We start from the raw sequence: 27,186 nt of genomic DNA on the forward strand, positions 1-27,186 counted from the left end.
GTCCCCCCGTGTGGTTCTGGGATTTTTGCTCACCGTTCTTGTGATCATTTTGAACCCACGGGGTGAGATCTTGCGTGGAGCCCCAGATCGAGGGAGATTATCAGTGGTCGTGTATGTCTTCCATTTCCTAATAATTGCTCCTACAGTTGATTTCTTCAAACCAAGCTGCTTACCTATTGCAGATTCAGTCTTCCCAGCCTGGTGCAGGTCTCCAATTTTGTTTCTGGTGTCCTTTGACAGCTCTTTGGTCTTGGCCATAGTGGAGTTTGGAATGTGACTGTTTGAGGTTGTGGACAGGTGTCTTTTATACTAATAACAAGTTCAAACAGGTGCCATTAATACAGGTAACGAGTGGAGGACAGAGGAGCATCTTAAAGAAGAAGTTACAGGTCTGTGAGAGCCAGAAATCTTGCTTGTTTGTAGGTGACCAAATACTTATTTTCCACCATAATTTGCAAATAAATTCATTAAAAATCCTACAATGTGATTTTCTGGATTGTTTTTCTCATTTTGTCTGTCATAGTTGAAGTGTACCTATGATGAAAATTACAGGCCTCTCTCATCTTTTTAAGTGGGAGAACTTGCACAATTGGTGGCTGACTAAATACTTTTTTGCCCCACTGTATCTCCCTCATATCTATTTTTCCACAAAACATGAAAACACCATTTTCACATACGTTGATGTTAGGGTGGTGCTGGGGATGATGAATATGAAGTTGAAACATTTTGACATTTCCTTAAGATGTTTTAGCGCACATAGAACAGACTAATTGCGGGCCCCCCCTCTCTTCATGGGACAGGAAAAGAAGTCATCAGAGAATTGTCCCAGAAGAAGGGAGGAAAGAGGGTGAAAAAAGAGGAGAAAATAAGTAAGGTGCATGGGAGTGTACCAGGGTAATGGTTGTTGTCCAGGTCTCTGTCCCCCCTGAGGGTGAAGCCGTAGCCGGAGAGGCCACTACTGGAGTCCCAGGCTCCATAGAGCTCCTGGCTGAGGGTTAGGCCGCGGGCCGTCAGGTCTCTCTGGCCATTGTAGATCAACACCAGGCCACTCCGGTCCTCCCCTCCAAACGGACAACCCACTGCCACGTCTATGAGACAGAGAGAGAGAGAGAGATGGAGGGTATGACGGTTGGAAACACAGATAGAAACACAAAACCAACTCCAGTATGAGTTATAAGGCTGGCCTTCTGAAGTGATACAGCAGACCAGCTTACATCAGCAGGAGAGAGGGATGCGAGAAAAAGAACAAGAGAGAGGGATGGAAGGGATGGTTTAGACATCAAGTGAAAGCCCCTGAGGGAGAGGTAAAGAGACTACCTAGGACTACCCCTCTCGCTTTCCATTTCCTTCTCTCTCTCTCCAAATGTATATGTCAAACATGTAGAACTGTCTAAAAGGCACAGGCAGGAGATTCCTGTGACAATGAGCAGCCAATGGCTATCCTTCACCAGCGATTGCTTATAAGACCTTAACCAACTGTCCGGTTCAAAAATACTTACCAAATAAACTAAAGTAAAAAATAATAAAAAGTAACACAATAACATAATAATAACAAGTCTATATACAGGGGGTGCCGGTACCAAGTCTGTGTGCGGAGGTACAGGTTAGTTGAGGTAATTTGTACATGTAGGTAGTGGTGAAGTGACTATGCATAGATGATAAACAGCGAGTAGCAGCAGTGTACAAAACAAATGGGGATGGGGGTCAATGTAAATAGTCAGGATGGTCGTGTGATTAGTTGTTCAGCAGTCTTATGGCTTGGGGGTGGAAGCTGATAAGGAACCTTTTGGTCCTAGACTTGGCACTCCGGTACCGCTTGCAGAGCGGTAGCGAAGAAAACAGGTTATGACTTGGGTGACTGGAATCTCTGACAATTTTATGGGCTTTCTTCTGACACCGCCTATTATATACAGTTGAAGTCGGAATTTTACATACACTTAGGTTGGAGTCATTAAAATTCGTTTTTCAACCACTCCACACATTTCTTGTTAACAAACTGTAGTTTTGGCAAGTTGGTTCGGACATTGTCATGTTCTGACCATAGTTCTGTTATTTTATCTTTGTTTTAGTATGGTCAGGGCGTGAGTTGGGTGGGCAGTCTATGTTTGTTGTTCTATGCTGGTTTTTGAGTTCGGCCTAGTATGGTTCTCAATCAGAGGCAGCTGTCAATTGTTGCACCTTATTGGGAATCATACTTAGGTAGCTTGGGTTTCAGTTTTGGGTTGTGGGTGTTTGTCTTCCGTGTCAGTGTTTGTCGCCACACGGGACTGTTTCGTTCATTTCACGTTTATTGTTTTGTATTTCGTAGTGTTCAGTTTATGTTTTAAAATAAACATTATTTACACTTACCACGCTGCGTTTTGGTCCTCTGATCCTTCTCGCTTCTCCTCCTCAGAAGAGGAGGACGAGATCCCTTACAGAACCACCCACCAAAAAAGGACCAAGCAGCGTGGTAGCGGGCAGCAGCAATCTCAGGACTCCTGGACATGGGTGGACGTTTTGGACGGCAAGGGTTGCTACACATGGGAGGAGATCCTGGCTGGATGGAATCGCCTCCCATGGGAACAGGTGGAGACAGCAGGTAATGGGAACGAGGGCTTCGAGGGAACATGGCTGGCAAGGAAGCCCGAGAGGCAGCCCCAAAGATTTCATGGGGGGAGGGACACGGGGAGTGTGGCACACGGGGAGTGTGGCTAAGTCAGGTAAGAGACCTGAGCCAACTCCCAAATCAAATCAAATTTTATTTGTCACATACACATGATTAGCAGATGTTAATGTGAGTGTAGCGAAATGCTTGTGCTTCTAGTTCCGACAATGCAGTAATAACCAACGAGTAATCTAGCTAACAATTCCAAAACTACTACCTTATACACATTAGTGTAAAGGGATAAAGAATATGTACATAAAGATATATGAATGAGTGATGGTACAGAGCGGCATAGGCAAGATGCAGTAGATGGTATCGAGTACAGTATATACAAATGAGATGAGTATGTAAACAAAGTGGCATAGTTTAAAGTGGCTAGTGATACATGTATTACATAAAGATGCAGTAGATTATATAGAGTACAGTATATACATATACATATGAGATAAATAATGTAGGGTATGTAAACATGATATTAAGTAGCATTGTTTAAAGTGGCTGGTGATATATATTACATCAATTCCCATCAATTCCCATTATTATAGTGGCTGGAGTTGAGTCAGTGTGTTGGCAGTAGCCACTCAATGTTAGTGGTGGCTGTTTAACAGTCTGATGGCCTTGAGATAGAAGCTGTTTTTCAGTCTCTCGGTCCCAGCATTGATGCACCTGTACTGACCTCGCCTTCTGGACGATAGCGGGGTGAACAGGCAGTGGCTTGCGTGGTTGTTGTCCTTGATTATCTTTATGGCCTTCCTGTGACATCGGGTGGTGTAGGTGTCTTGGAGGGCAGGTAGTTTGCCCCCGGTGATGCGTTGTGCAGACCTCACTACCCTCTGGAGAGCCTTACGGTTGTGGGCGGAGCAGTTGCCGTACCAGGCGGTGATACAGCCCGACAGGATGCTGTCGATTGTGCATCTGTAGACGTTTGTGAGTGCTTTTGGTGACAAGCCGAATTTCTTCAGCCTCCTGAGGTTGAAGAGGCGCTGCTGTGCCTTCTTCACGATGCTGTCTGTGTGGGTGGACCAATTCAGTTTGTCTGTGATGTGTACACCGAGGAACTTAAAACTTACTACCCTCTCCACTACTGTTCCATTGATGTGGATAGGGGGGTGTTCCATCTGTTGTTTCCTGAAGTCCACAATCATCTCCTTAGTTTTGTTGACGTTGAGTGTAAGGTTATTTTCCTGACACCACACTCCGAGGGCCCTCACCTCCTCCCTGTAGGCCGTCTCGTCGTTGTTGGTAACCAAGCCTACCACTGTTGTGTCGTCCGCAAACTTGATGATTGAGTTGGAGGCGTGCGTGGCCACGCAGTCGTGGGTGAACAGGGAGTACATTAGAGGGCTCAGAACGCACCCTTGTGGGGCCCCAGTGTTGAGGATCAGCGGGGTGGAGATGTTGTTACCTACCCTCACCACCTGGGGGCGGCCCGTCAGGAAGTCCAGTACCCAGTTGCACAGGGTGGGGTCGAGACCCAGGGTCTCGAGCTTGATGACAAGTTTGAAGGGTACTATGGTGTTGAATGCTGAGCTGTAGTCAATGAACAGCATTCTCACATAGGTATTCCTCAGGTCCAGATGGGTTATTGCAGTGTGCAGTGTGGTTGAGATTGCATCGTCTGTGGATCTATTTGGGTGGTAAGCAAATTGGAGTGGGTCTAGGGTGTCAGGTAGGGTGGAGGTGATATGGTCCTTGACTATTCTCCCAAAGCACTTCATGATGACGGAAGTGAATGCTACGGGGCGGTAGTCGTTTAGCTCAGTTACCTTAGCTTTCTTGGGAACAGGAACAATGGTGGCCCTCTTGAAGCATGTGGGAACAGCAGACTGGGATAGGGATTGATTGAATATGTCCGTAAACACACCAGCCAGCTGGTCTGCGCATGCTCTGAGGGCGCGGCTGGGGATGCCGTCTGAGCCTGCAGCCTTGCGAGGGTTAACACGTTTAAATGTTTTACTCACCTCGGCTGCAGTGAAGGAGAGTCCGCATGTTTTGGTTGCGGGCCGTGTCAGTGGCACTGTATTGTCCTCAAAGCGGGCAAAAAGTTATTTAGTCTTCCTGTGAGCAAGGCATCCTGGTCCGTGACTGGGCTGGTTTTCCTTTTGTAATTCGTGATTGACTGTAGACCCTGCCACATACCTCTTGTGTCTGAGCCGTTGAATTGCGATTCTACTTTGTCTCTATACTGACGCTTAGCTTGTTTGATTGCCTTGCGGAGGGAATAGCTACACTGTTTGTATTCGGTCATGTTTCCGGTCACCTTGCCCTGATTAAAGCTTTCAGTTTCACGCGAATGCTGCCATCAATCCACGGTTTCTGGTTTGGGAATGTTTTAATCATTGCTATGGGAACGACATCTTCAACGCACATTCTAATGAACTCGCTCACCGAATCAGCGTATTCATCAATGTTGTTGTTTTACGCAATACGAAACATATCCCAGTCCACGTGATGGAAGCAGTCTTGGAGCGTGGAATCAGATTGGTCGGACCAGCTCTGAACAGACATCAGCGTGAGAGCTTCTTGTTTTAGCTTTTGTCTGTAGGCAGGGAGCAACAAAATGGAGTCGTGGTCAGCTTTTCCGAAAGGAGGGCGGGGCAGGGCCTTATATGCATTGCGGAAGTTAGAATAACAATGATCCAGGGTTTTACCAGCCCTGGTTGTGTAATCAATATGCTGATACAATTTAGGGAGTCTTGTTTTCAGATTAGCCTTGTTAAAATCCCCAGCTACAATGAATGCAGCCTCAGGATATGTGGATTCCAGTTTGCAAAGAGTCAAATAAAGTTCGTAAAGAGCCATCGATGTGTCTGCTTGGGGGGGAATATATACGGCTGTGATTATAATCGAAGAGAATTCCCTTGGTAGATAATGCGGTCGACATTTGATTGTGAGGAATTCTAAATCAGGTGAACAGAAGGACTTGAGTTCCTGTATGTTGTTGTGACCACACCACATCTCGTTAACCATAAAGCATATACGCCCCCGCCCCTCTTCTTACCAGAAAGATGTTTGTTTATGATTATTAGAAAGCAAATTACAGACTCCTCTTTAAATCTTCAAAGCTCAGTTGTCCTGAGTCTGCACAACTCTGCCTGGACCTAGGATCAAGAGAGACGCTCAAGTGTTTTAGTACTATATCTCTTGACACAATGATGAAAATAATCATGGCCTCTAAACCTTCAAGCTGCATACTGGACCCTATTCCAACTAAACTACTGAAAGAGCTGCTTCCTCTGCTTGGCCCTCCTATGTTGAACATAATAAACGTCTCTCTATCCACCGGATGTGTACCAAACTCACTAAAAGTGGCAGTAATAAAGCCTCTCTTGAAAAAGCCAAACCTTGACCCAGAAAATATAAAAAACTATCGGCCTATATCGACTCTTCCATTCCTCTCAAAAATCTTAGAAAAGGCTGTTGCGCAGCAACTCCCTGCCTTCCTGAAGACAAACAATGTATACGAAATGCTTCAGTCTGGTTTTAGACCCCATCATAGCACGGAGACGGCACTTGTGAAGGTGGTAAATGACATTTTAATGGCATCGGACCGAGGCTCTGCATCTGTCCTCGTGCTCCTAGACCTTAGTGCTGCTTTTGATATCATCGATCACCACATTCTTTTGGAGAGATTGGAAACCCAAATTGGTCTACACGGACAAGTTCTGGCCTGGTTTAGATCTTATCTGTCGGAAAGATATCAGTTTGTCTCTGTGAATGGTTTGTCCTCTGACAAATCAACTGTAAATTTTGGTGTTCCTCAAGGTTCCGTTTTAGGACCACTATTGTTTTCACTATATATTTTACCTCTTGGGGATGTTATTCGAAAACATAATGTTAACTTTCACTGCTATGCGGATGACACACAGCTGTACATTTCAATGAAACATGGTGAAGCCCCAAAATTGCCCTTGCTAGAAGCATGTGTTTCAGACATAAGGAAGTGGATGGCTGCAAACTTTCTACTTTTAAACTCGGACAAAACAGAGATGCTTGTTCTAGGTCCCAAGAAACAAAGAGATCTTCTGTTGAATCTGACAATTAATCTTAATGGTTGTACAGTCGTCTCAAATAAAACTGTGAAGGACCTTGGCGTTACTCTGGACCCTGATCTCTCTTTTGAAGAACATATCAAGACCATTTCAAGGACAGCTTTTTTCCATCTACGTAACATTGCAAAAATCAGAAACTTTCTGTCCAAAAATGATGCAGAAAAATGAATCCATGCTTTTGTCACTTCTAGGTTAGACTACTGCAATGCTCTACTTTCCGGCTACCCGGATAAAGCACTAAATAAACTTCAGTTAGTGCTAAATACGGCTGCTAGAATCCTGACTAGAACCAAAGAATTTGATCATATTACTCCAATGCTAGCCTCCCTACACTGGCTTCCTGTCAAAGCAAGGGCTGATTTCAAGGTTTTACTGCTAACCTACAAAGCATTACATGGGCTTGCTCCTACCTATCTCTCTGATTTGGTCCTGCTGTACATACCTTCACGTACGCTACGGTCACAAGACGCAGGCCTCCTAATTGTCCCTAGAATTTCTAAGCAAACAGCTGGAGGCAGGGCTTTCTCCTATAGAGCTCCATTTTTATGGAACGGTCTGCCTACCCATGTCAGAGACGCAAACTCGGTCTCAACATTTAAGCCTTTACTGAAGACTCATCTCTTCAGTGGGTCATATGATTGAGTGTAGTCTGGCCCAGGAGTGGGAATGTGAACGGAAAGGCTCTGGAGCAACGAACCACACTTGCTGTCTCTGCCTGGCCGGTTCCCCTCTTTCCACTGGGATTCTCTGCCTCTAACCCTATTACAGGGGCTGAGTCACTGGCTTACTGGGGCTCTCTCATGCCGTCCCTGGAAGGGGTGCGTCACCTGAGTGGGTTGATTCACTGATGTGGTCATCTTGTCTGGGTTGGCGCCCCCCCTTGGGTTGTGCCATGGCGGAGATCTTTGCGGGCTATACTCAGCTTTGTATCAGGATGGTAAGTTGGTGGTTGAAGATATCCCTCTAGTGGTGTGGGGGCTGTGCTTTGGCAAAGTGGGTGGGGTGTCCTTCCTGTTTGGCCCTGTCCGGGGGTGTCCTCGGATGGGGCCACAGTGTCTCCTGACCCCTCCTGTCTCAGCCTCCAGTATTTATGCTGCAGTAGTTTATGTGTCGGGGGCTGGGGTCAGTTTGTTATATCTGGAGTACTTCTCCTGTCCAATTCGGTGTCCTGTGTGAATCTAAGTGTGCGTTCTCTAATTCTCTCCTTCTCTCTCTCGGAGGACCTGAGCCCTAGGACCATGCCCCAGGACTACCTGACATGATGACTCCTTGCTGTCCCCAGTCCACCTGGCCGTGCTGCTGCTCCAGTTTCAACTGTTCTGCCTTATTATTATTCGACCATGCTGGTCATTTAAGAACATTTGAACATCTTGTCCATGTTCTGTTATAATCTCTACCCGGCACAGCCAGAAGAGGACTGGCCACCCCACATAGCCTGGTACCTCTCGGTTTCTTCCTAGGTTTTGGCCTTTCTAGGGAGTTTTTCCTAACCACCGTGCTTCTACACCTGCATTGCTTGCTGTTTGGGGTCCTAGGCTGGGTTTCTGTACAGCACTTTGAGATATCAGCTGATGTACGAAGGGCTATATAAATAAATTTGATTTGATTTGATTTGTTTCTGTCGGCGCGACGCGTGGAGAAACCAGCTGGCTGCACCGACTCCGATAGCGTCTCTCCAGTGAGCCATGTTTCCGTGAAGCAAAGAACGTTACAGTCCCTGATGTCCCTCTGGAATGCTAACCTTGCTCGGATTTCATCAACCTTGTTGTCAAGAGACTGGATATTGGCGATTAGAATGCTAGGGAGTGGCGCGCGATGTGCCCGTCTCCGAAGCCTGACCAGAAAACCGCTCCGTTTGCCTCTTTTACGACGTCGTTGTTTTGGGTCGCAGGCTGGGATCCATTCCGTTGTCCTGGGCGGAAGGCAGAACACAGGATCCGCTCCGGGAAAGTCATATTCTTGGTCGCACTGATGGTGAGTTGACGCTGCTCATATATTCAGTAGTTCTTCTCGACTGTATGTAATGAAACCTAAGATGACCTGGGGTACCAATGTAAGAAATAACACATAAAAAACACAAAAAACTGCAGAGTTTCCTAGGAACGCGAAGCGAGGCGGCCATCTCTGTCGGCGCCGGAAGTATACTCCCTATGCTTACCAGAGAGCGAGAGGGACCGGGCAGGCACCGTGTTATGCCGTGAGGCGCACGGTGTCCCCGGTGCATGTGCATTGCAGCGCCTCGTATCAGCCGGGTTAGAGTGGGCATCGAGCCAGGTACCATGAAGCCGGCTCAGCGCATCTGGTCTCCAGTGCATCTCCTCGGGCCGGTGTACATGGCACCAGCTTTACACATGGTGTCCCCGGTTCGCCAGCACAGCCCAGTGCGGGCTATTCCACCTCGCCGCACTGGCCTGGCTACGGGGAGCATTCAACCAGGTAAAGTTGGGCAGGCTCGGTGCTCAAGAGCTCCAGTGCACTTTCACAGTCCGGTCTATCCGGTGCCACCTCCACGCACCAGCCCTCCGATGGCAGCGCCCCGCACCAGGCTGTCTCTCCGTCTTCTTCTTACAGGTGCTCCCGCCTGTCCAGCGCTGCCAGAGCCTTCCTCCTGCCCAGCGCTGCCAGAGTCTTCCATCTGTCCTAAGCTGCCAGGTGCTCCCGCCTGTCCAGCGCTGCCAGAGCCGTCCTCCTGCCCAGCGCTGCCAGAATCTCCCGTCTGTCCTGAGCTGCCAGAGTCTCCCGTCTGTCCTGAGCTGCCAGAGCCACCAGTCTGTCCTGAGCTGCCAGAGCCGCCAGTCTGTCCTAAATCGTAAGTCGGCCAGGAGCTGCCAGATCCGTCAGTCAGCCAGGAGCTGCCAGAACTGTCAGTCAGCCAGGAGCTGCCAGAGCCATCAGTCAGCCAGGACCTGCCACAACCATCAGTCAGGCAGGAGCTGCCAGAACCATCAGTGAGCCAGGAGCTGCCAGAGCCGTCAGTCAGCCAGGAGCTGCCAGAGCTGCCTGTCACGCCGGCGATGCCAGAATCGCCCTTCACTCCGGAGCTGCCGGAGTCTCCCACCTGTCCGGCGCTGCCGGAGTCTCCCGCCTGTCCGGCGCTGCCAGAATCTCCCGTCCAGTCGGGACCCGTGGCAAGGGTCCCCAGTCTGAGGTCGGCGGCGAGGGTCGCCGCTCTTAAGAGGCCACGGAGTCGAATAGAGAGGCAAAGAAGGACTATGTTGGAGTGGGGTCCAAGTCCCGCGCCAGAGCCGCCACCGCGGACAGACACCCACCCAGACCCTCACCTATAAGTTTAGGTTTTGCAGCCAGGGTCCGCACCTTTGGGGGGTGTACTGTTACGTTCTGACCTTAGTTCTGTTATTTTATCTTTGTTTTAGTATGGTCAGGGCGTGAGTTGGATGGGAAGTCTATGTTTGTTTTTCTATGCTGGTTTTTGAGTTCGGCCTAGTATGGTTCTCAATCAGAGGCAGCTGTCAATTGTTGTCCCTGATTGAGGATCATACTTAGGTAGCCTGGGTTTCAGTTTTGGGTTGTGGGTGTTTGTCTTCTGTGTCAGTGTTTGTCGCCACACGGGACTGTTTCGTTCATTTCACGTTTATTGTTTTGTATTTCGTAGTGTTCAGTTTTTTTAAATAAACATTATGGACACTTAACACACTGCGTTTTGGTCCTCCGATCCTTCTTGATTCTCCTCCTCAGAAGAGGAGGACGAGATCCCTTACAGACATCTATTGTGTGCATGACACAAGTCATTTTTCCAACAATTGTTTACAGACAGATTATTTAATTATAATTCACTGTATCACAATTCCAGTGCGTCAGATGTTTACATACACTAAGTTGACTGTGCCTTTAAACAGCTTGGAAAATACCAGAAAAGGATGTCACGTCTTAGAAGCTTCTGATAGGCTAATTGACATCATTTGAGTCAATTGGAGGTGTACGTGCGGATGTATTTCAAGGCCTACCTTCAAACTCAGTGCCTCATTGCTTGACATCTTGGGGAAATAAAAAAAAATCAGACAAGAACTCAGAAAAAAATGTAGACCTCCACAAGTCTGGTTCATCCTTGGGAGCAATTTCCAAACGCCTGTTCATCTGTTCATCTGCACAAACAATAGTACGCAAGTATAAATACCATGGGACCGCGCAGCCGTCATACCACTCAGGAAGGAGACGCATTCTGTCTCCTAGAGATGAACGTACTTTGGTGCGAAAAAGTGCAAATCAATCCCAGAACAACAGCACAGGACCTTGTGAAGATGCTGGAGGAAACAGGTACAAAAGTACCAGTTCGTACTTTTTGGATTAATGTCCTCTGGTCTGATGAAACAAAAATAGAACTGTTTGGCCATAATGACCATCGTTATGTTCGGAGGAAAACGGGTGAGGCTTGCAAGCCAAAGAACACCATCCCAACCGTGAAGCACGGGGGTGGAGCATCATGTTGTGGGGGTGCTTTGCTGCAGGAGGGCCTGTGCACTTCACAAAATAGATGGCATCACGAGGAATGGAACATTATGTGGATATATTGAAGCAACATCTCAAGACATCAGTCAGGAAGTTAAAGCTTGCAAATGGGTCTTCCAAATGGACAATGACCCCAAGCATACTTCCAAAGTTGTGGCAAAATGGCTTAAAGACAACAAAGTCAAGGTATTGGAGTGGCCATCACAAAGCCCTGACCTCAATCCTATAGACAATGTGTGGGCAGAACTGAAAAAGCATGTGTGAGCAAGGAGGACTACAATCCTGACTCAGTTACACCAGCTCTGTCAGGAGGAATGGGCCAAACTTCACCCACCTTGTTGTGGGAAGCTTGTGGAAGGCTACCCGAAACATTTGACCAAGTTAAACAATTTAAAGGCAATGCTACCAAATACTAATTGAGTGTATGTAAACTTCTGACCCACTGAGAATGTGATGAAAGAAATAATAGCTGAAATAAATCATTATTTCTACTATTATTCTGACATTTCACATTCTTAAAATAAAGTGGTGATCCTAACTGACCTAAAACAGGGCATTTTTACTTGGATTAAATGTCAGGAATTGTGATAAACTGAGTTTAAATGTATTTGGCTAAGGTGTATGTAAACTTCCGACTTCAACTGTAGGTCCTGGATGGCAGGAAGCTTGGCCCCAGTGATTTACTGGGCTGTTCACATTACCCTCTGTAGCGCCTTACGGTCAGATGCCAAGCAGTTGTCATACCAGCAGGGGATGCAACCGGTCAGGATGCTCTCGATGGTGCATCTGTAGAACATTTTGAGGATCTGGGGACCCATGCCAAATCTTTTCAGTCTCCGGAGGGGGAAAAGGTTTTGTCATGCCCTCTGCACGACTGTCTTGGGGTGTTTGGACCATGATAGTTTGTTGGTGATGTAGACACCAAGGAACTTGAAACTCTTGACCCACTCCACTACAGCCCTGTCAATGTTAATTGGGGCCTTTCGGCCCGCTTTTTCCTATAGTCCACAATCAGCTCCTTTGTCTTGCTCACATTGAGGGAGAAGTTGTTGTCTTATACGTGCATTTGAGTGACTGATTGAGTTATGCCTCAACACTGATCGACATTGATTCAGATTTATTGATTTAGTTCTGATGATGATGATGTGGAGGGAGAGTGGCTCTAAAACATTCATAAAAACATAAACACATACATAAATAACTAAGTAGGATTGTCATCATATGTTCCACAGAGAAATATTCATTGGTCCCAGTTCAAGACCACATGCCTGAGGCTCTGAAAAGCATTTGTTATGATCCGTTCTCCCCTCAGCTGCCTCCACTGATGTGTGTGTGTGTGTGTGTGTGTGTGTGTGTTAATAAAACAAACACAACGTGAGGCAGAATGAACTCTGGGCAGAGGGACAGAAACTTCCAGATGACCCTATTTTAGCGGACATCTGGAGATTAAAAATAACTCTCTCTCTTAATTAATATCTCTCTCTCTCTCTCTCTCTCTCAGACATACACACGCGCACACACCATAACCCTGCTCATCATTACGGGAAGAGTGGGAAGAACTTCACAAGGAAACACTCTAACACCGCACTTCATGATTGGCTGAAGACCCTTCGGGTTCCCCCATCGGAACATCTGATAGGATATCCGCTCTCCAAGACCAAAGAGCCAGAGATTAAGAGGGATTTTTTTCGAATGATTTATTTAACTAGGCAAGACAGTAAAGAACAAATTATTATTTACAATGACGGCCAAGGAACAGTGCCTTGTTAAGGGGCAGAACAACAGATTTTTACCTTGTCAGCTCTAGGATTTGATCTAGCAGCCTTTCGATTACTGGCCCAACGCTCAAACCACTAGGCTACCTGCCTCCCCATATAAAAATATCTGCCTACCAATACACTGGGAGTGGACATTGAATGGGAAGAAAGAGAGGGGAAATACACACACACACACACACACACACAGCTTACCATTGTATCCGTCCTGGTTGAGGTCTCCTAGCGGGGCGATGGCAGTCCCAAAGCGTCCAAAGGTGTGTGTTCCCGTCAGGAGAAGGGGCTCGGAGAAGGTGAGCGGGGAGTGCTGGAGGTACAGGTAGACACGGCCCACCTCCTTGGGCTTACTCTCCCTCTCTCTCTCCATGTAGAGAGGGGCTCCTACCAGTACATCATCATACCTGGGGGAAAGATACACAGCTTTAGAATAGACACACACACACACGTAGATGAGTGTGTTATACAGACATGTCAGCAAGGATGTGGTCTGGCTCCAGAAATAGAGTTCAGTCATCATAATGAGAGAAAAAGGTACAGCTGGAACGCATACTAACAATCCTCTCTCAATTCAATCTAGGATCCGCTTGCTTAGGGGACTCTTCTTCAGGTTCATCTTTCTGTAGGTGATGGCTTTGTTATGGAAGGTTTGGGAATCTTGGTTGTAGAATTTAATAATTGAACAATGGATTTTGATACTTAGAGGGTATTGGCCTAATTCTTCTATGCATGCATTATTTGGAGTTTTACATTGTACACGGATTATGTTTTTGCAGAATTCTGCATGCAGTCTCAATTTGGTGTTTGTCCCATTTTGTGAATTCTTGGTTGGTGAGCGGACCCAAGACCTCACAACCATAAAGGGCAATGGGTTCTATAACTGATTCAAGTTTTTTTAGCCAGATCCTAATTGATATGTCAAATTTTATGTTCATTTTGATGGCCCTTCTTGCCTTGTCTCTCAGATCATTCACAACATTGTTGAAGTTACCTGTGGCGCTGATGTTTAGGCCAAGGTACAGTATGTATAGTTTTTTGTGTGCTCTATGGCAACGGTGTCTAGATGGAATTTGTATTTGTGGTCCTGGTGACTGGACCTTTTTTGGAACACCATTATTTTGGTCTTACTGAGATTTATTGTCATTGCCCAGGTCTGGCAGAATCTGTGCAGAAGATCTAGGTGCTGCTGTAGGCCCTCCTTGGTTGGTGACAGAAGCACCAGATCATCAGCAAACAGTAGACATTTGACTTCAGATTCTAGTAGGGTGAGGCAGGGTGCTGCAGACCTTTCTAGTGCCTGTGCCAATTCCTTGATATATATATATATTGAAGAGGGTGGGGTTTAAGCTGCATCCCTGTCTCACCCCATGGTTATTTTAACCTCACACTTGTTGTTTATGTACATGGATGTTATAATGTTGTATGTTTTTCCCCCAACACCACTTTCCATAAATTTGTATAGCGGACCTGTCATCGATTGGGTGCAGAGTTATAGCGGAGTCAGGCGCAGGACACAGGTATTGAGGAACATAACGGAGTTTACTGAAAATATCAAGCAAAATCCCAATTAGGAACATACAAAAACACTAGCACATGACACAACCACTAACGACATAAACAATCACAGACAGAACAGGAATGTATGCCAGAGGGTTAAATAAGGAACCTGATTTGTAATTGAAACCAGGTGTGTATGTGATACAGACAAAACAAAACAAAACTGAAACATGGATTGATGGTGACTAACGGTCGAACGGTCGACTTCGGCGGAAGTCGTGACAGGACCCTCATGCCAAATTGAGTCGAAGGCTTTGAACTTTTGAACTCAACAAAGCATGAGAAGACGTTGCCTTTGTTTTGGTTTGTTTGTTTGTCATTTAGGATGTGCAGTGTGAATACGTAATCTGTCGTATGATAATTTGGTAAAAAGCCAATTGACATTTGCTCAGTACATTGTTTTCATTGAGGAAATGTACCAGTCTGCTGTTAATGAAAATGCAGAGGATTTTCCCAAGGTTGCTGTTGACGCATGTCCCACGGTAGTTATTGGGGTCAAATTAGTCTCCACTTTTGTGGATTGAGGTGATCAGTCCTTGGTTCCAAATATTGGGGAAGATGCCAGAGCTAAGGATGATGTTAAAGAGTTTTAGTATAGCCAATTGGAATTTGTTGTCTGTATATTTGATCATTTCATTGAGGATATCATCAACACCACAGGCCTTTTTGGGTTGGAGGGTTTTTATTTTGTCCTGTAGTTCATTCAAGGTAATTGGAGAATCCAGTGGGTTCTGGTAGTCTTTAATAGTTGATTCTAAGATTTGTATTTGATCATGTTTATGTTTTGCTGTTTGTTCTTTGTTATACAGCCAAAACGATTGGAGAAGTGGTTTACCCATACATCTCCATTTTGGATAGATAATTCTTCGTGTTGTTTGTTTAGTGTTTTCCAATTTTCCCAGAAGTGGTTAGAGTCTATGGATTCTTCAATTACATTGAGCTGATTTCTGACGTGCTGTTCCTTCTTTTTCTGTAGTGTATTTCTGTATCGTTTTAGTGATTCACCATAGTGAAGGCGTAGACTCAGGTTTTCCGGGTCTCTATGTTTTTGCTTGGATAAGTGTCTCAATGTCTTCTTTAGAGTTTTGCATTCTTCATCAAACCATTTGTCATTGTTGTTCATTTTCTTCGGTATTCTATTTGATATTTTTAGATTTTATAGGAAAGCTGAGAGGTCAAATATACTGTTAAGATTTTCTACTGCCAAGTTTACACCTACACTATTACAGTGGAACATTTCGTCCAGGAAGTTGTCTAAAAAGGATTGAATTTGTTATTGCCTAATTGTTTTTTGGTAGGTTTCCAAACTACATTCCTTCCATCTATAGCATTTCTTAATATTACTCAGTTCCTTTGGCTTTGATGCCTCATAATTGAGTATTGCTCTGTTCAAGTAGAATGTGATTTTGCTGTGGTCTGATAGGGGTGTCAGTGGGCTGACTGTGAACGCTCTGAGAGACTCTGGGTTGAGGACAGTGATAAAGTAGTCTACAGTACTACTGCCAAGAGATGAGCTATAGGTGTACCTCCCATAGGAGTCCCCTCGAAGCCTACCATTGCCTATGTACATACCAAGCGTGCGACAGAGTTGCAGGAGTTGTGACCCGTTTTTGTTGGTTATGTTGTCATAGTTGTGCCTAGGGGGGCATATGGGGGAGGGAATGCTGTCACCTCCAGGCAGGTGTTTGTCCCCCTGTGTGCTGAGGGTTTCAGGTTCTTGTCTGGTTCTGGCATTTACGTCGCCACAGACTAGTATATGTCCCTGGGCCTGGAAATGATTGATTTCCCCCTCCAGGATGGAGAAGCTGTCTTCATTAAAGTATGGGGATTCTAGTGGGGGGATATAGGTAGCACACAGGAGGACATTTTTATCTGTTAAGATCATTTCCTTTTGAATGTGTAGCCAAATGTAAAATGTTCCTGTTTTGATTAATTTAATGGAGTGAGTTAGGTCTGCTCTATATCAAATTAGCATACCCCCTGAGTCCCTTCCCTGTTTCACACCTGGTAGTTTGATGGATGGGACTACCAGCTCTCTGTAACCTAGAGGGCAACCAGTGGGTTTGTCTCCTCTATACCAGGTTTCTTGTAGGATGACAATGTCTGTATTTCCGATTTCTTTGATGAAGTCTAGGTTCCTGCTCTTTAGGCCAAAGTCAGATGACCTCAGGCCTTGGATATTCCAGGATGAGATAGTGAAGGCTTTGTGTTCCATAGTGTCCAATGTTGTTGGTCGTGTGGTTTGGCCTCAGGCCAGTAAGTGTGAGCAGATCCTGCTGAGAATCTGGTACATGCCATTGGCTTGGGCTAGTGTAAGAGTGGGGGTTGGGCTTGTTTGCCTGCTCACGGTCTGGGCATATGTCTGACTTCCACATTGAGGCCCTTTTTTGGGGGTGGGGTACATGGGGTGGGCAGGAGGGGCATAGGTCTGATCTGAGGGGGCCTAAATGGTGTGTAGGCATGGTTGACTTGGGGGGGTGTTTGGTTGGGGTGTGGATGTGGCTGGTGGTGTTGTGGTCTGGATGTATGTCCTCTCGGCGTGGGTCCTCTGTTGCTCCTGTGTGAAGTGTTGGGTCTGTGTTTGAGAGCAATGTCCTTTTAGTGTCCTGGCAGAAATGGGCATTGCTGCCTTGTATAGGTGGTCCTGGTCATAGAGGCTGTTCAAGTCCAGGGTGGAGTGGTGGGCAAGGAAAACATTTGGTTTTGAGGCACAGTCACAGGAAATACTTGCGTTTACCCGCTGTATGGGGGGATGCTCAGAGGGGGTGAGATCCCCTGGGCTTGGGGTTCTTAATTTGTATGTTCTGCTGTGATGTTGACACTATGGTCAGGGTCTGGTGTGGACTGTTCTGCTGTGGTGTCGAGACTTTTGTCGGGAGCTGAGGTGGGCTGTTCTGCTGTCTTCTCTACGGGGGTGGCCACCTCTCTAGTGGGTTGTTCTCTGTCACACGCCATCCCCCTCACCCTCTCCTCCAGCAGTCTGATCCTCTCCTCTAGTGTTCTGTTCTTCTCCTGCTCTTGCTTTTTATACCGTTGAAGTCTCACCACAGTCCAGAGTGAAGATGTGTCTCTCTCCACCTTCAGGGTCTGGTTACGTTAAGGGGGTGTTGTTGTGCTGGACTGTTGTCTGGGTCTGTGCTGACTGGAGTGTAATCACCTGCTGACCCAGCTCCACCTGCCTTACCTCCAGCTGGGTAAATGGATCCTTCATTTCAATGAGGGGGTAGTACTCGGTGCTGGGAGGTTGACTTTCCGCTTGGGGTTGCTCGTCTGTAGGGTTATATAAAGAAGAGGTCTGGTCTGACCCGCTCGGGGTGAGGTTATTATTCTCAAGGGAAAGCTTCTCCAGCTGTGCAAATTCTTTGATTAGGTGAAAGTCTAGCTGAAACTCTTTGGGGTTGCCCTGTACCAATACTGTTCCAGACTTATAGAGATTTATATTACCTGACTCAGAGTCCTCGTTGTCTAGTATCCTGAGTTTCCACCCCTCGTTAACTCCCCCCCCCCCCTCTTAACAGAGGGGTAGTGTGCTAATATAGCACTGTACCATGCCAGGGGATGGTTTGTGTGGAAGATGAGGTTGCTGATGTTCCCATTATTATAATAGTCAGCAAAAAGTGTCTCTTGATTTTCCATATGGAGCTTCATTTTGTGATCTTTTCTTGCCTCATCATTCTTTACATACACAGGGTACTGTATTTTAATTACCTCTGAACAGCAGGAGGCAGCTTCTAAGGCCTCTCCATTTGGTTGGAGTAGACTATCCTGCCATTGTTGGGCTAAAGGTCTTTGACACCTCTCACTTGACACGTCAGTGCTAATTAGTGTTGTATCAAGCTTGGCAGCCTTAATTTAGCATTCAGCCCTTATAAAGTAATGTAACATATTTTTCTTCTTGGCTTTTGGAAATAAAATATAGCTTCAGACTAAACATTACTCACTCAGTTCCAGGTTGAATGGTGTTTTCAGGTTTCTGTTGTTTTCCAGAGCATTTGCTGTATAGCTTTGGAATAATAATCGTTGGTAGTTGTAAGCCTTCCAGGTGATTCCAAAATCAGGTTGTAGGTTTTGAGTTTTGATTTGGAGTGAAGGTTATGTTGTAGAGGGAAGAATCCTGTATATGTTCCTGACAAGAAAATCCAAGTTTATCTAACTCTAAATCTATCTTTCTTCTTCAAAGAACATGCTGAGAAATGTTCTCCCTCCCTCCCTCTCTACATTCTTGGCTCAGACTAAACAATTCTTTCACGACAAGAACCGTGAAGATGTGTAGGGACAGGAAGAGAGGGAAAGAGTGACAAAGGTGCCGATAGACAAAGAGAGACAAAAGAGACGAGAGAGACAGAAAAAATGAAAGCCCCTTAAATTGAAAATGTGAGAGAGAGATGAAAGATAGAGCGATAGAAAGATAGATAACTCACCCGTCTCCATTGAGGTCAGTAACAGCCACAGAATAGCCAAAGTAGGAAGCCATCTGACAAAACATTTCACAACATAACTCTACAGTCAGTGATGTACAGTGGTGCTATAAAGTAGTTGGGTAAAAGATGAATAGCCGTGTGTGTATGTGTGTGTGTATGTGTACGTGTGTGTGTATGTGTATGTGTGTGTGTGTGTGTACGTGTACGTGTGTGTGTATGTGTATGTGTGTGTGTGTACGTGTACGTGTGTGACGTTACTGTGTGTTGCTGACCTGCTCTCCTGTGAAGTTCATGATGAATGTCAGATTAGTGGAGTTAATCACAGCTACCTGAAACAGAACACAAGAGTCACACTCCTGATACAGGTACACACATGCATCATGCAAACGCATACACAGGATGTAATGAGCTGAAATAGAAACTCTTTCTTTCCCTCTGCCCTATCTCCCTCCTTCACCCCCCATTGTCCCCACTGCCTCACCCCTCCCCCTCCTCTGTTCCATACCCTCCATTTCCATAACCCCAGTTGTGGGGGAGACAGGGGGGCTAAGAATTCCTTCAAAAGACCTACAATAACAACCACATGGAGACAGCCAGGGGCTACACATTCACACACTCACCCACACACATTTGCATGTGCTCACAAAGTTAGAGAGACAAACACATACAATAACACCAACAAATATAGAGAAACAGACAGGCAGAGAAACGGACAGATGGACAGACATACACACAGACAGATAGACGGTCGATCGGGAATGACAGACAGAGGGGCAGACAGAAGGAAATACACGTGCAGACACTTAACTCCCTGGCCCCCCCTCCTCCTCTCTCTCAGGGGTGTCAGGCTGGTTGTCTCGCCTGGTCTGAGAGGCCTAACGTGGGCTGACAGCTACTCTAGTCTCATCAGGCCAAACAGGCCTAACCCTGACGCCCACTGACCACAAATGTGAGGGCTACCGGCCCCAGAGCCTGTTGACACAACCACACAGGCTTGTCTGATCTGAATACATCTCTATCTAGATTTCAGTGTGTGATAGAGGTGAGGGGGTCATGTGTGTGTCAGGGAAAGGGGTCAGGCTGGGTCAGCTCTTATGGAGCGGAAGTCGTGTGTCATTAAGGAGACAAATGTCTTGGTGTGAGTTAGGACTGTGTTGTGGTCAGAGTGGGGGGATTTGTTGTTGCTAAGCGATATCAACTAGGAATGGAATTCTATTTTGGAAACATTTCCTCTCTGGACACGCAGGAATTGTATAATTCCATACTTACATATACTGTGTGTGTGTGTGCTGCTATGCATGTTTGCATGCGTGTGTATGTGTGATTCTGTGTGATTCTGTACTCACATATCCAAAGTTCTGTGCCCCTCTTGGAACCCCAGCTATCAGCTCTGGAAAGGAGAGAGGAACACACATTATATAACACTGCCTGCCTGCTCTTCTGTCTGCCTGTCTGGATGCCTGCCTTTCAGTGTGTCTCTGTCTCTAGGCCACCCTGACTGAAGACACTAAAAGCTGACAACAGATTGACTGATGATGGAAGGGAGAGAGAAAGATAGAGAGAGACAGAGAGTGGTTTTGATCTGAGTACCTCCCCCAAACCCTTTTCTCGGTATAGACCAGACCACAAACCCAGCCCAGCAAGCTCCAGCTTTAAGGAATTCAAAGATGAGAACACAACCAGCCTACAACCACAATACAACCCTTGTATAAAATCATTATACAACCATGTGTCAACCCTTGGTGCCATGTTTTAATTAAGAAGATGATGTAGGAGGCAGAAAATATGGTTTTGTAGCCAGTTTATTTTCTTGGTTAGTTTGCAGTGTAGTTACTAGTTACTTACTGTCCATCGGACGAGCCTCTGAAACACTGAAAGCACCAAAAACACAGGGATGAAAGTGTGGTTTTACCTTGCTCTGAGTCTCCTGTGAATTCCCCCACTGCCACAGAGTAACCTGTAGACAAGAGAGATATTAGTTAGTGAGTGCGTGTGTGTGTGTGTGTGTTTGTGTGTGTAGATGAAACTGTGTGTTTGTGTTACCTAGGTAGCTGTCGTCATGGGTATCAGCTGCAGCGTGTGTCTGTTTCTCTCCATGGACTCTCCTGAGCACGGCTTTTAGAGAGTAGCCATTTAATATCTCTGCTACGCCTGCAGTCATCACCTGACCTGGAGAGAGAGAGGTCAGAAACACACAATGGTCAGTAACGGACAGGCCAACCCCAGACCCAATGGGGAGCAATAACTTCTGCACTGTCATTCTGTCACACAAACATGCACGCCCCTACACACACTTTCCTGCCCTTTGTTTTGAAACTCACAGGTATGAGGAGCTCTTCCCTGAGGAACACTGAAACACCCCGTTACCAGGAGTTAGAATGAAACACACACACTGTGTTGCATATTAGTCACTGTCTAAAAGAGAGCTTATGCTCTCTATCTCTCTGCTATTGTAGCAAATGCCATGCTGTGGAGGGGGAGGTCAGACAAACATAGGCCTACTGCTTTATCTCCAGCTGCCCTCAACCTCACATCAATCCTCCTTAATGTGGTGGGTACTGACAGAGAGAAATCTCCCCTGTCTCAGACTCCCACTTTCCCCAACTCCCTTCACAGACATGGACGCTAACCCTAATTATAGATGCATACCTACAAAGACACTAAACCAAATCACAGACACACAAACACAGACCTTCTACTCAGACAAGACAGACCCTCTTCACAGACCATAACCATAACCACAGACACAGAAACAGAGCCTCTCCAGACACACACACACACCATAATAACAGACACCCACTCCACAGACAGCTCCTAATCACAGAGACAGACCCCTAACCCTCTGCAGACTTCCTCATTACTGATAGTATAAGAGGTTCCTTCAGATCCTCTGATAATAAGCTGTATAAAAGGCTTCCCATAACTCAGCATAAACACCTGTGATAATAGCTGTATATTAGAGACCATAAACTCTCTGCTCTGAGAGCTTTTATAAACATCTAGAGGAAGTGTTTAAACACCAGGAAGCTGAGCCAAGCTGAGGGCAATTTCATGCCCCCCCCCACACACCCACACACACACACACACACACACACACACACACACACACACACACACACACACACACACAAACCAGGGGCATAGAGAGATCATAAACCACCTTCAACAAAGGATTAATACAACATAATATTCATTCATAAAAAGACTCACTGACTATCCATCTCTCTCTTACCCACTTCTGTCTATCTCTCAATTTTAAAGGCATATGGCAGACAGAGTAGGCAGTTCTTGTTGTAAAAGCACGTTCATATCCTCTTTCATTTTTAAATGAATTAAGTGACTAGAGCGATAAGTCACAGAGGTTAACATCATGTTAACCATGATCAAAGGAGGAGAGTTTACTACCCTGTATTAGTAACTGTCTCTCATACACACACATAAATGCAGACTTGCATGCACACTCATCGTCACACACACATTTCCATTCAATGAAGATAAGCGAGGAGACATCAGGACAGGAAGAGTACAAACCCCCCCCCCAACACACACATCCACCCACACACCTTCAAACGTCAAGGTCCACTGTCAGACTGAAGCAGGTGTCTGCCCTCCAACTCACACACCCATTACCATGGAGAGTGGGAGTTCCTCCACACCCCATTACCCTCTGATCAGCTCATTACAACTGAGCCTAGACTCACTCAAACACTTCCTGTCAGAGAGAGAGGAGGGAGGGTCTCTCACTCTACCTTGTCCTACTCTGGCTTCTCCTGGGATCAAACTGCACATCAGGAATGAGAGAAATTAACTGGAGCAGTACTTCATCAAATACTATGTGAATCCAGGTCTGGTGCTGGAATGTGCCTTGATCGTGCTGCTAAACTCACCTCTTTCTCCCCCTCTCTTTGTCTCTCTGCCTTTTTGTTTGCAATTCTAGTGTTTCACATAGAGGGGGCTAATGTTACCTTGCCAGTAGAAGCTTCCAGGTCCGCCCACCACCAGTGTCCCCTCCTGAGGAAGAGAAAGTCAGGGTCAGTCCAGGGTTAACTTCTTCAAGACTGGATAAAAGCTGAATGTACAGGGCATTCGGAAATATTCAGACCCCTTGACTTTTTTTCACATTTTGTTATGTTACAGCCTTATTATAAAATGTATTAAATATTTTATTCCACCTCATCAATCTACACACAATACCCCATAATGACAAAGGAAAAACAGGTTTTTACATATTTTTGAAAACGTATAAAAAATAAATAAACAGAAATATTACATTTACATAGTTATTCAGACCCTTTACTCAGTACTTTGTTGAAGCACCTTTGGTAGCAATTACAGCCGTGAATCTTCTTGGGTATGATGCTACAAGCTTGGCACATCTGTATTTGGGGAGTTTCTCCCATTCTTCTCTGTAGATCCTCTCAAGCTCTGTCATGTTGGATTGGGAACGTCGCTGCACAACTGTTTTCAGGTCTCTCTAGAGATGTCCGATCGGGTTCAAGTCTGGGCTCTGGCTGTGCCACTCAAGGACATTCAGAGACTTGTCCCGATGCCACTCCTGCATTGTCTTGGCTGTGTGCTTGGGGTTGTTGTCCTGTTGGAAGGTGAACCTTCGCCCCAGTCTGAGGTCCTGAGCCCTCTGGAGCAGGTTTTCATCAAGGGTCTCTCTGTACTTTACTTTGCATCTTTCCCTCGATCCTGACAGATCTCCCAGTCCCTGCCACTGAAAAACATCCCCACCACCATGCTTTATCGTAGGGATGGTGCCAGGTTACCTCCAGATGTGACGCTTAGCATTTAGGCCAAGAAGATAAATCCTGGTTTCATCAGTCCAGACAATCTAGATCCTCATGGTCTGAGAGTCCTTTAGGTGCCTTTTGGCAAACTCCAAGCTGATTGTCAGGTTCCTTTTACTGAGGATTGGCTTCTGTCTGGCCACTCTACCATAAAGAGCTGATTGGTGGAGTGCTGCAGAGATGTTTGTCCTTCTGGAAGGTTCTCCCATCTCCACAGGGAAACTCTGGAGCTCTGTCAGAGTGACCATCGAGTTCTTGGTCACCTCCCTGACCAAGGCCCTTCTCCCCAGATTGCTCAGTTTGGCAGGTTGGCCAAGTCTAGGAGGAGTATTGGTGGTTCCAAACTTTAATTCTGAAAACCTGTTTTCACTATGTCATTATGGGGTACTGTGTGTAGATTGATGAGGATTAAAAAATATATATATTTTAGAACAAGGCTGTAACGTAACAAAATGTGGAAAAGGGGGTAATCGGTCTGAATACTTTCTGAATGCACTGTATATACATCTGGGTCGGGACGAGAGCCCCTGATCGTGACCCCACAGGATCATATAAGCAACGATACTTAATCTGCCTGTGTTAAACCAAATTCAATGCACTTTAAAGGCCCAGTGCAGTCAGAAACATGATTTTCCTGTGTTTTATATATATTTCCACATTATGATAATGCCCTTTTAGTGTAAGAGCTGTTTGAAAAGACCACCTGAAATGCCAGCCTATTTTGTTGGGTTGTAGTTTTGGCCTGACTGGTGTCATCACCAGGTAATACATTAGTTAATAGACCAATAAGAAAGTCAGTTCCAAACCTCTCTGCCAATAACAGCTAATTTTCAGTTATCCCCTCCGCACTCAGACCACTCCCAGACAGTTATAGCAAAATTCTTGCTTTTGAAATTGCTCTTTGCTAAGAAGCTATTTTTGTTTATTTTTTACCCTTTTAATCACCCAAAAATGTTTTAATATTCACATAAAAATGGTTGCTTTGGACCTTTAAGTGGTCTAGCTCATCCTGACTTACCTGTATACGCACTGATTGATAAACATTGAAGAAACAATCGTAAAAGACCATGTGTGTGTGTCTGTTTGTTTCTATGTGTGTGGGTGTACTATCTTCAGTCATCCATGTGTACTTCCTGTTGAAAATGACAGCTTCCTGTACAAGAGGGTACGTTGAGCAGAGAGGAAGAGGGTTCAGATGTTCACATGAGCAAGGCCCTCTGTGATTGAAATCGGACAAAGTTTTATGCCTCCTAGCTCTCTCCTCTCTAACCCTTATTGTGTGTCTCTCTATTGTCTTGAGAGAGGACGGGTCAGGGAGGATGAGGAGGAGGGAGGGTGTTATGACAAACATGTATTTTTACACACACACACACGTCTTGGGAATATTTTGACTCGGCTGTGATTGTGTGAAAGAAAATAACTAAGGGGTTCTCTCTGTATTGAGGATTGTCATGACATGGACGGTGATGAGGATTGTCATGACATGGACGGTGATGAGGATGTCATGACATGGACAGTGATGAGGTCGTCAAGTGGGTAGTGATGGTTGTTACCTTGGTGAAGTCCACACTGAACCCGGCCTGGCAGAAACCCTGTCCCTCCGGGTCTGGATCATCTGACAAACACAATCACACACCATATCAGAACATTGTTTCAATCCTCCTATGATGAATTGTTATTAGTTGAAGTGTTCCACAAAGTCTGACCCTGGCCCTCCATGTAGCTCTAACTTTACCTCTCCACTATTCCATATGTCCAAACTCTATGTGGAAGAAATCGGAGTGCATGGTGTGTGTATGTGTATATAAACCTGGCTGATAATGAATCATTCCCCATGTTCCAGAGGCACCCCGAAGAGAGGTGAAATGAGTCGTAACCACACACACACACACACACACACACACACACACACACACACACACACACACACACACACACACACACACACACACACACACACACACACACACACACACACACACACACACACACACACACACACACACATACTGACTGCTATGTGTGTAAGCTGGAGTGTGTAAGCTCAGAGGTCATAAATCCACATTAAAATCTAAACAAGGAGCTCCCAGAGAGAAAGGTTGAAACACACACACTGGGTTGGAAACTTTACAGAGACTGAGTGTGTGTGTGCATACGTGTGTGTGTGTATATGTGTATCTGTGCGTGCGCGAGTGCTAGTGTGCTAGGTGTGTACAGTAGCATTGTGCGTCCAACCCTCTTGGGACCATCACGTTGATCTCAATAAAAACTGTCCAGTAGAGTAGAATGTTTTATGTTTTTCTTTGTTTGATGTCGATGTTGTCAAATCTCACTGACAACATAAAACAAACCCTTAAATAACCTCCAGAATCACTAAAACACCAGATCTGTTTGTATGTGTGTGTGTGTGTGTGTGTGTGTGTGTGTGTGTGTGTGTGTGTGTGTGTGTGTGTGTGTGTGTGTGTGTGTGTGTGTGTGTGTGTGTGTGTGTGTGTGTGTGTGTGTGTGTGTGTGTGTGTGTGTGTGTGTGTGTGTGTGAGTGCGTGCGTGCGTGCGTGCGTGTGTGTGTGTGTGGTTACGACTCATTTCACCTCTCTTCGGGGTGCTTCTGGAACATGGGGAATGATTAGATTGTACGGTATTTAGATTTTCATATTATCATACCTTCCTTCTCTCATACCGGGATTTACGGTATTACCGGCATAGCACACAAGGGGGGTCTACAAACACAAGAAAAGCCCACTGGGCCTCTATTCCCAGAATGCTAATAAAGTTTGCACAAACTAATAGTGAAATTACATAGCTAAATGCTAACGAGCGAAAACGAACAAAAACTAATTGCAGACAGGCAAATACAGCTCATGAAGGTAAACAAGCATTGCTAGTACCTACCAAATGTCATTTTCGGTGAGTGTGGACGTTTCCAAGCAAAAGTGAATAAGAGATGTTGTGCAAATGAACAAATTTGTGATGCGTGCTTTTCTAAAAGAAGAGCAGCATGTGTAGATGGGAGATGAACGGGGGAGAAAGAAAATATTGGTAGATGCACAGGGATAAAATGGCAGCAATACAGATAACTCATCCAGAGCTCTTTGACTTCTGGCAGAAAGCCCTTATTTAGCAGTGATTTGCATACAAGTGTAACTTCAGCACCTCATGTGCGCTGCACAACAGAGACTCGCGGAGAGATATAGAAAGCTATGGTCTCACCAGCTCGCTTTCTCCCATTGTGCTATTTACAAACAAATATTGTGGCAGGTTAAAATGAAGAAGGCAATCTGCTTTATCTCCTAAGGTATTGCACAAGTTGACTGCAGGTAATAACTTCATAAGTAGCTAGAAATATTCAAAAGAATTGAAAAACGTTTGTTTTGACAGTATTGAAAAACCATCCCGTGGCTTTTTTCATATACCCCGCTATACGGTATATACGCTATACCGCCCAAGACTAGTTGTGTGTTCCAGTGGGTGTTTACA

General features: G+C 45.6%; 1 protein-coding gene across 2 annotated transcripts in view; it reads right to left on the reverse strand.

Annotated features, from left to right (window-relative positions):
- The window catches only part of LOC135520342 (integrin alpha-8-like), an 83,577-nt gene that overhangs the window by 51,351 nt on the left and 5,040 nt on the right, over positions 1 to 27,186 (reverse strand). Inside the window, exons 5-14 of one of the 2 annotated variants that reach the window (XM_064945813.1) lie at positions 25,263 to 25,324; positions 22,882 to 22,927; positions 20,960 to 21,085; positions 20,829 to 20,873; positions 20,263 to 20,306; positions 19,189 to 19,245; positions 18,917 to 18,969; positions 14,406 to 14,480; positions 13,137 to 13,342; positions 891 to 1,088 (exon numbers count right to left, since the gene is read on the reverse strand). In XM_064945813.1, the coding sequence (XP_064801885.1) occupies positions 891 to 1,088; positions 13,137 to 13,342; positions 14,406 to 14,480; positions 18,917 to 18,969; positions 19,189 to 19,245; positions 20,263 to 20,306; positions 20,829 to 20,873; positions 20,960 to 21,085; positions 22,882 to 22,927; positions 25,263 to 25,324 (912 nt within the window). The remainder of the gene's footprint in view (positions 1 to 890; positions 1,089 to 13,136; positions 13,343 to 14,405; positions 14,481 to 18,916; positions 18,970 to 19,188; positions 19,246 to 20,262; positions 20,307 to 20,828; positions 20,874 to 20,959; positions 21,086 to 22,881; positions 22,928 to 25,262; positions 25,325 to 27,186) is intronic. The other variant, XM_064945815.1, reaches the window with a different exon arrangement.

The sequence above is a fragment of the Oncorhynchus masou genome, chromosome 29 (genome assembly GCF_036934945.1).
Source record: "Oncorhynchus masou masou isolate Uvic2021 chromosome 29, UVic_Omas_1.1, whole genome shotgun sequence".
Taxonomy (NCBI): Eukaryota; Metazoa; Chordata; class Actinopteri; order Salmoniformes; family Salmonidae; genus Oncorhynchus; species Oncorhynchus masou.